General features: G+C 32.1%; 1 protein-coding gene across 1 annotated transcript; it reads left to right on the top strand.

Moving 5' to 3' along the window:
* Positions 1 to 5,148: 5,148 nt before the first annotated feature.
* On the top strand, positions 5,149 to 9,593 carry LOC107764991 (trihelix transcription factor PTL-like). The gene is made up of 2 exons (XM_016583564.2): positions 5,149 to 5,765; positions 7,954 to 9,593. Exons 1-2 carry the CDS (start codon positions 5,335 to 5,337, stop codon positions 9,125 to 9,127), a joined length of 1,605 nt encoding a protein of 534 aa, XP_016439050.1. The 5' UTR covers positions 5,149 to 5,334; the 3' UTR covers positions 9,128 to 9,593.
* Positions 9,594 to 9,806: the final 213 nt, after the last annotated feature.

Raw genomic sequence — 9,806 nt, 5'->3', positions numbered from 1 at the left:
ATTTTAACAATTTTGACCTTCCAGCAAGACCAAATATCTTGAATGCTAAGTTTTCTCTATTTATTGGTGTTTTTTGTCATCTAATTGTATAACAAATTATAACAGTCTCAAAAGAAAAAGAAAAAGACGGTATTGCATACCATTGGTCAAATATCAAAGGTAAACAATAACGAAGGTGAATTTTTAATTTATAGGTTCTAGATTTTAGAAAAAGCAGCATGTTGGATTTTAAGGGGCAGCCTAGTGCACAAGACGTGTTTATGCAAGGTTCAGGGGAGGACCGCAACCGAAGGGGTTATATAGACAATCTATCCTAATGCAAGTATTAGTGACTGCTTCCACGGCTCGAACTCCTGGTTTATATATTATACAAAAACAATTTTACCGTTGTTCCAAGGCTTTAGAGAAAAAATATACTGGATTCTTAATAAATTACTTATACATAATAATAAATTTTTAGCACATTATATGAGTCGAAGTTATTGAATTCTCCCGAACTCGTAAACGAAATTGTAGAGCTCTACACCCCTAATTAACCATAGCCCATGCATTTAAGTAACTATTTTCTCCTACCAATGGTTATGAACTGAAATTCCCTTGACATTGTGAAATCTAACAGTGTACATAGTTACCCTTTTGTGTTTTAAAAATTGTTAAGCTGACGAATCAAAACAATTTTGTTATTTGAATAAATTGATTTCAATTTCATACTAGGGAAAGCCAATGTAGGTCAATACTAGAAAGCAAAAAATCATAGGGCTACTCATGATGTTCATAAAGTTAGTCTAAAAGGAGAACTTCCTAATTAAGGTATGTAAAATTGAAAGGAATATTTCGAGCCCAGACTTTATTAGTGATTGGATCGAGGTAGACAAAAAAAAAAACTATGAGAACTATTAATCTCATCTATAAAAAAAATGTCAATGTCTATTCATATCATACTAACAATAATATAGGCAAGTAAACACCGACATACAGTCTGTTGCCTACATTCTTATTTTTTAAATAAAAATATGGATAAAAATCAATTGCTCGTCTTACCTTATTATGACCATCCATACTTCTAAAATATTTCCAAATATGTTTGGAAGAGATTTGGCGACACACTTGTTTAACCAAAAATCTGAGTCCTTGGTCAAAGCTAAAATACTTACAGAATTGTTAAAACCTCTTGTCCTAACTCCTCACAAGCCTACACCTATTCATCGTACACACCTGATTTTTGTTCTCTCATTTAATAGTCATGTTCTAATTAGCTATTTTTCTATTGGTACAAAAAAGTTGGATTTCAGTTTTATTTTTCTATTAATAGTTTATTTTAATTTCTTCTTGTTTTAGGAGAAGATAAATTATAAAGGAAAATATTTTCTAGTAATTTTAGAACTCCGTCAAATGTTTTTGGAATTTTTATAATCCTTATATAATATTTTTACCTATTATAGTACATATATTTGGTTATATCTTTCAAATAGCACTTTCGTTTTTTATATTTCTATAACCATTTAAGTACATGCTATTTGGTGTGCATTTAGTGTTTATCTTTATTTTCCTTCAGCTAATTTTCGTAAAATCTAAAGAAGTTGCTTTCCATTTTAACACTCTTCACATATAGACATTTTCCTCCTATCAATTTTTGCCAATACTTACCTCTTTTATTTTTATTTAGAAGCCCAATAAGTTTTGTGAATTAGAATTCATAAATTAAAAATACTGACGTCATCTCTAAATAAAGTCACAACAAAAAATTTTATTGGATAAGTATACAGGCAGTAGATTTTAACAAAATTGCACTATCAATTATGACCATGAATAAGGTATAAGAGGTATAACGTACTTTATATTCTCCATGTTCCAAAACTAACCAAAAAGAAAGAGAAACTTTTCTTCACAGGGCACTACAAAATCGACCAAAATCCATAGCAAGGAATTCTTCAAAAAAAATTCTCCTAAACTACAGCTTACTCAAAAATTTATTTTATACAGACAGAAATTTCAACCACTACTTGAAAATCAAAGGAAATAAGAGAAGAGAAAAGAAAACAGAAAAATGAGGAAATAATTGAAGAAACTTATTTTGTTGTTGGATCCTTTTATATAGTTTAGGTATAAAGAGAATTAATAAAAATAAATTACAAAAATATAAAGCAAATTAACCATCGTTTCTTTCTCATATAAAATTAAAATTGTAGACGAAACTTTATTTGATCAATCAAAACTTCAGCCAAAATATAATGATGCATCAATTACCATTCCTCATGATATACTTAAATGTCCTTCAAATTGCAATTGCTGAAAAAAATGCAAATTAAAAAATGACTTAACAACATCCTTATAAACAAAATAATCCAAACGCAGCAATTACACATAGCATTAATCAATCTGCAAAAGACAATAAACTAAAATCAGTGAAAAAAAAAAAAAAAAAAGAAGAAAGAAAACATCAGAAACTTATGATACGCTAAGCACAATGATAGTCTAATTTTTTGTAATTAAATCAAGGAAAGGCTCTAAATTAAGTAACGGTTGGAATACGTAAAGGAAACTTCTGTTTTTTTTTTTTTTTAAAATAGTACATAAATAGGGGAAAAATAATAAAAGCCAAAAAAGGGAGAAAATAGATAAATAGGATCCTTGGCCAAAGAGAGGTGCCAACTCATCTCCTATTTTATCAACTTTATATAGATATTAGGAAATAATTAAATGGTGATTCCTACAATCTAGGAAAATAACTTAAATTATTATTTTGTCCACGTGAAAGCTAGTATTAAAGAGTAAAAATTTGTACAATTAAGTTATTAAAAATATAAATTTACAGTTGACGACATAGTCCATAGTTTTGAAAGTGCTATAAATTCAATTCTAAAAATCGTTAAACTTATAGAGTTTAAATTTGAGTTAGTCTGTCTCAGGACTTTAATACGAAGCCAAAGTGTTCAAGAAATGCAAATTAAGAACATACGTTTTTACAAATTGTGCAACTTGAATAAGATATAACTATAATAAATAAGGAGTTAATTGGCCGAATAGTCACTCAACCTGATGAATTTAGGTCAATTTTCTTTATTTTAGGACGAAAAAGTAACTAATAAATTGAATAAACAAGTGATTTTGTTAGGTAAATTTATCAAGTTGATAAAAATGTTATAGGATTAATATTAATCAAAAAATTTAGAGTTAGATGGAATCCACAATTATTTTATAAACCTTGTAAAGTTTCTTAAATACTTGTTCAAACTGACCTCACAGACTACGTTGAAAAGGGTACAATAACGTAATAGTCTATTACACACCCTGATGCGGCTCTTTCCTGAACAGGGGCGGATTTAGGGACGAACCCCCTTCGCCGAAAAATTACACTGTATATATAAGGCAGAATCTGTTTTTACCTCTGTATATTAAGTTTTGAACCCCCTTAACACAATCCAAAAGTGTAGTTTAGTGGTCAAGGGGGTTCAAAATCTACATAAGGTCATGAGTTCAATTCCAACTAGCTACAAATATTGTTTTTTGAACCCCCTTCGTGGAGATCCTGCATCCGCCACTGCTCACGGGTTTACTAAGTAAGTTCCCCTTAAGGGGGTTCACTGATTCGCTTAGGGTATCACATACACTCCCCTTAAGGACTCAGCGTCCTCGCTCAAGTTTGCCCCACCATCGTTCAAGGTTGCACGCGAAGTGGCTCTGATACCATCTGCTATTGATATTGTCCTTCAGTGATATTGTCCGCTCTGGACCTGGGCCCTCACGGGTTTAAAACACGCCACTAAGGTCTAAGACCTGTCTGCTTATATACCCATCATCTTTCCCATTAGAGACGGAGCGAGGATTTGAAGGTTAGGAGTTCGAAATTATAATCATTTTAAGTTACTAAGTTCTAAATTAATAATTAGTATAATAAATGAATTTCATAAGATAAATACATGATTTGAATTAAATCTATTGAGTTCGACTGAACCCGTAATAGCTCTACCTCCGTCTCCCTTGTTTTGTCGACGTGAATCATTCACGGGTGTCACAAATAATTTTGAAGAGTTTTCTTTGCATAATTAACTGCCCAACTCTATCTGAAAAGTACTGTTAAGAGAACAAAAAGAATGTAGCTTTGAACAAATTAAAAGCCAATCAAAGGAAGCCAAAAAAACATTTATTAATGAATTATGCATGCCTGTACGTACTACAGTATTACGTATTACAAATGCGAGTCAGTAGCTGTCAACTTTTTAATTAATTCTCTTACAGAGAGAGAGAGAGAGTTTCAGTACTGTCTCTAATGGCTACTGTAGATGTTTGAGTAATTAAAGGAAAGAAAAGGGTAAAAAAGGTAGAATACAAAACACTGTAGTAACCTAATCAACCTAGCTAAAAAGCAAAGTGCATTACGTCGAAGAATATATACGCCTAAAAAGCATCATATTATTTGTATATGGATTTAGTATCTTATATAGATTGATAATATAACAACTTTTTTCAATATATATAAAGGATTTAAGCTATATAAATTTAAAATGTAAATAGTATTAATAGTATTTTCGTATTTTCTTATATCTTGATATTGTTACTGTTTCATTTTTCTATGACTTCTTCAATATCGTATATTTTTTTAAAATTGCTGTGATTATGCTTTTCGGGAGTTGAGTATCCACCAAAAACAAACTCTCTCCCTTCACTTGGTAGGGGTGTACACAGTACCAGGGTGGAACTAGTGTGCGGCTGAACCGAATAACTTTGGTTCGAACACTATATTTGTCTTTAAAAGTTCATTAATTACATATAAATTATTAGTTTAGAACCGAATAACTTAAAAAGATTAGAATTCTGTCTCACCTATGCACACTATCCTCCCCAAAATTGACTTGTAGGATTACTCAATTATATTTTAAACCAGATTATCACTTCATATTTATCAAGGGATTTACTTATAATAATTAATTATGCTTATTAAGTGATTTAATTATGTAAATGATTTTTTTTAACCCTATGTGCATAGAAAATGAACACTATATATAAAAGTAAAATTCTTGGAGTATCTCGTGACCTTAGCATTCTTTTTCCGTCCTGCACTTTTGATCATTTTGCCCCAAAACACCCTTCACCCTTCACTATGTTTCTGTAGATGAAGCAGACAGTATATATCTTTACACAATACATATAAAGAGAAGCATAGAGAAAAAACAGTAAGCTTTACAAAAAATGGGTCCATTTTTCCCATCAGTACTGCTTTTACATACTAAAATTCAAAGCTTTTTTCTCTAAAAACACGATCCAAGTCCACCTCTTCTTCCACCTTTTTCTCCTCCTTCTTCTTCTTGAAATTACTGTACAATTTTAATAGAAATGGAGGATCAGTATGGAATGGCAGATCTAAGACAGTATATGAACGGAAGACAACTTTTTGCTTCTGTTCAACCACCGGAGTTGTTACCTGCTATCACTCACCAGCACAGGAATCTTGTCGGGCCGGGCCATAATCAGTACGACATGGTTATGGGTTTGGCCCAAGTTCCAGCTCATGGGCTTCCTCCTCATCACCACCAACATCATGAGTTTCTTCCTGATTCAAGTACCACTGCTGCCGCCGCTGCCGCTGCTACTACGTCGAGTGCTGGGTTTAGTGGGCTGGAGATGGAAGCAGCAGCTGGCGGCGGCGACGGAAGCGGGCGGTGGCCAAGACAAGAGACTCTTACACTTCTTGAAATCAGATCGAGACTTGATTCTAAGTTCAAAGAAGCTAATCAGAAAGGTCCCTTATGGGATGAAGTTTCAAGGTATATAAATATATGCAAAACCTAATTCACCATCCAATTTCTCTCTTCTTTTCTTTTTTTTGTCATTCACTTGTTTGCAATCCTACTAATTTTTTTTACTCATAAATGCAAAGAGTTGCAGAAAACCTACTATAGTTTTTTTTTTTTTGTTTTTTTTTTGGGTTCATTCACTAGTTCAATGCTCTACTAATTTTTCTGTTACGTACAAATACAAAGGGGCGCATACAAAACTAGTTGTAGTATTCTAGTTCTCGTTAAAGATTCCTCTCAAAATCTTCTTGAAATGTTTTTGATTTTTTTTTGGGAGTTCATTTATTTGCTCAATCCTTCTAATTTTATAATTTCGTACATGTACAAAGGGTTGCATATAGAACTTGTAGTAGTATATTAGTTCTTGCCAAGGGAGCCTTGGAAAAATTTTCTTCCTAAGTTCTTGATTTTTTTTAATTTTTTTTTTTTTGGGTTCATTCACTTGTTCAATCCTACTAATTTTATTTTACGTACAATTCCAAAAACTACTCCTACTATAGTATTTTTGTTCTTGTGAAGGGATCCTTCTTCATGTATTGTTGTAAAGAATTTCCTACAAATACTCACTTTGAGTTGTTACATACTCTTCTTTTCTTTCTTTCCCCCCCTTTTTCATTTGTTTCTTGTGGAGCTTTTGGACACTACAGATTTGTACATTGTGCAAGAAACATGAATTTTCTGTATAATTAAGCAGCAATTTTAAGCAACCTCCTCACGCAGTGAATTGTTTACCAATTTTAAATTAGTATATTTTCGGTTCACTAGTTCAATCCTACTAAATTTCCCTCTTACACACAAATTCAAATAGACAGATAAAACCTAGTAGTAATATTTATCCTCCAAAAATCTCTCTTCTTGTGTAGAATTTCCTACAAATTCTTACATTGACGTACATAATTAAGCTCAAATAAATACTATAAGTTTCTGTTCTTTTTCTTTTTATTTACTTTGTTTCTCGATGAGGTTTTGGAAATATGGTCAGACCTCTCTATAACAACATCGATATATAACAACTATTCACTATAAAAACCATGTTTCTTTAGGAACCAATTTCTACTCTATATTATAATATATATTTTCCATAACAAGCATTTTACTATAATAACTAAAAAAATTTGGAACAAACCAAGCTGTTATAGATATGTTTTACTATACATAAACATTGTACAGTGTGAAAGAAACATGAGTTTTCTAGAGAAAACAGCACTTTTAAGCAACCTCTCAGCAGTGAATAGCATTGCCAATTTTGTGTTAGAAAATGACAGTACATTAAAGTTCAGTTAGAAAATCAGGTGTTATTTTCATCTTTACTTCGTCGTCATATAACCAATCTCATTACATCACTCTCTGATCATCCATTTGAGTAAAAAGTAGGCCTTTTCACTTCCTTTTAGAGTCCAAAATTCCTATTTGCTTGTTTTTCTTTAGAAAAAGAAGAAGAAGAAGATATTATAAGCATTTGTCTGTATTTCCCAATAACGTTGGATAGTCATATTCTAAATAGGGGTTTGTGTAAACAAACTTGACGAAGAAAGTACATGAAGGTAGTCTATCCTTGGCAAACATCAATATCACGTGACACTATGTTGAATCATTTGTGCATTTAAAACTAGGGTTCCCTTAATATTTATTGGATTTAAGTTATACATACGGGAAATAGCCTCGCTGTCCTTCCAGGGTATGAAGGTCTGCGTATACACGATCCTTCCTAGATTACACTTGTGAAAATTCACTGAATTTTTTATTGTTGTACACGACAACTATGAAGATTTTTTACACTATCAATGAAATTTAGCATATTATAATATGTTATTTGCCTATTTTTCATGTTATCATGTTAGGTTTGTTATAAATAGTTAACGCCATTAGTAGTCAACTTAACCTGATAGTGTAAACAATCTACACACCACAGTGTACAAAACTCAAACTTGTATTTAGTTGAGTTTAAATTATATACACCGTATTGCAAGAAATTTTCTTTTTACTATCAAATCACTTTTATTTGTTATAACATGGACATTTCAATCTCAAGCAAGTTGAAATCTGCTATGAACATTAACCATCATGTTGCTCCATTTAAATTGTTTGACATATACTAATTTACATATGCTCCAAGAATTACATTAATTTCTTTACCTTTTATTTGCTATAATTGTAGGATTATGTCTGAGGAACATGGATACCAAAGGACTGGGAAGAAGTGTAGAGAGAAATTTGAGAACTTGTATAAGTATTACAAGAAGACTAAAGAAGGAAAAGCTGGAAGACAAGATGGTAAACATTATCGATTTTTTCGACAACTTGAAGCTTTATATGGTGAAACAAGCAATGTTAATACAACCTCAGTATCAGAAACACATCATGTCGAAAGTCATTTTCCTTACAATCCCGTTAACAACAGCAGCAACAACAACAATAATCACGATCCTCATAATTTCCATCAATTAGCTCCTAAGCTATCTGATAGTCTTAGCCTCTCAAATTCTTCTGATTTCAATACTACTTCATCTGATGATAGTGATGTCAACGAAAATTCGAAAGAAAAGAGCAAGAAGAGAAGAGGGAAGAGGAGTTTAAAGGCTAAGATAAAAGATTTTATTGATGGACAAATGAGGAAGTTAATGGAAAAACAAGAAGCTTGGTTTGAGAAAATGATGAAGATGATTGAGAATAAAGAAAAAGAAAGGATTTTAAGAGAAGAAGAATGGAGAAATCAAGAGAAAATTCGTATCGAAAGAGAGCATAAATTTTGGGCTAATGAGAGAGCATGGATTGAAGCTCGTGATGCTACATTAATGGATGCATTGCACAAATTAACAAGCAAAGAATCAAAGAGTAGTATAACTACTAATCCATCTTCTGATCAAGAAACCGAATTTCAGGGGTTAAATGAGCATCAAAATGATAATGTGAAAGATGAACATTGGCCTGAAAGTGAGATTACTAGGTTAATACAACTTAGAACTAGCTTGGAATCAAGATTTCAACAAATGGGGTTTTCAGGAGATGAAGTTTTATGGGAAGAAATAGCTGCAAAAATGGCTTGTTTGGGATATGATAAAAGTGCTATAGTTTGCAAAAATAAATGGGATAGCATAAATGGCTACTTAATGAAGTGCAACAAGAAAAGAAAAGAGAATTCTACAAGTTCATGTTATAATGTCCAAATCAACAATGAACAACAAGGGAGATCATATTGTGAAGCAAGACATGTATCAAATGATCAAAATGTGATAAGTGATGGTAGCTGTTTTAGGTACTTAATGGGAGATGCTGATCAAAACTTATGGGAGAATTATGAATTGAAATTAAGCAAGGGTGGTGATAACTGAGTATTATGAGGATTCATACAACCGACCCCAACTCGTTTGGAATTGAGACATAGTTGTTGTTGTTGGTGGTGGTGGTGGTGGCGGCGGCAATAACTAAGTATTACGAGGATTCATACAGCCGACTCCAACTTGTTTGGGATTGAGGCATAGTTATTGTTATTGTTGACGATAACTTAGTCCCAAGTATAAGACAGTTTGTAAGTTATTTTTCAATTTCAGCACAAGAGATGATCAAAAGTAGGTTAAAAGAAGAGAAGAATCAAAGATGGTTGACAAGAAGTTTTTCTTGGGAGGTAAGTGGTTTGATTTACTTGAGGTTGCTAACTGTATTGTGGAACATACATTGATTGAAGTTAACTTGTTCTAGCTAGGAGGTGTATTTGGCTACCCAGATTTATTATTTTCCAGATGTTCTATTGGTATTTTTGCATTCAAAGTGTTGGTTTGATGTGATTTTCTTCATCTTCTTTTCTCTTCAATTTGCTGATTTTCTTGAATTTTTCTGCTTATCTTTGCCTAAACATATCGTTAGTTCTTGAACGGTTTGTTTATCTTGACATCATTAAATATATTGAACAATATGCCACTTTGTCTATCGGAAATAACCTCTCTATTCTCATAAATCAGAAGTAAGATTTGCGTACACACTATTCTCCTCAAACCCCGTTTGTTGGATTTC

The sequence above is a fragment of the Nicotiana tabacum genome, chromosome 10 (assembly GCF_000715075.1).
Source record: "Nicotiana tabacum cultivar K326 chromosome 10, ASM71507v2, whole genome shotgun sequence".
NCBI classification, from domain to species: domain Eukaryota; kingdom Viridiplantae; phylum Streptophyta; class Magnoliopsida; order Solanales; family Solanaceae; genus Nicotiana; species Nicotiana tabacum.
Note: the sequence above shows the minus strand (reverse complement) of the source record. Positions and strands in the feature narration are given on the sequence as shown.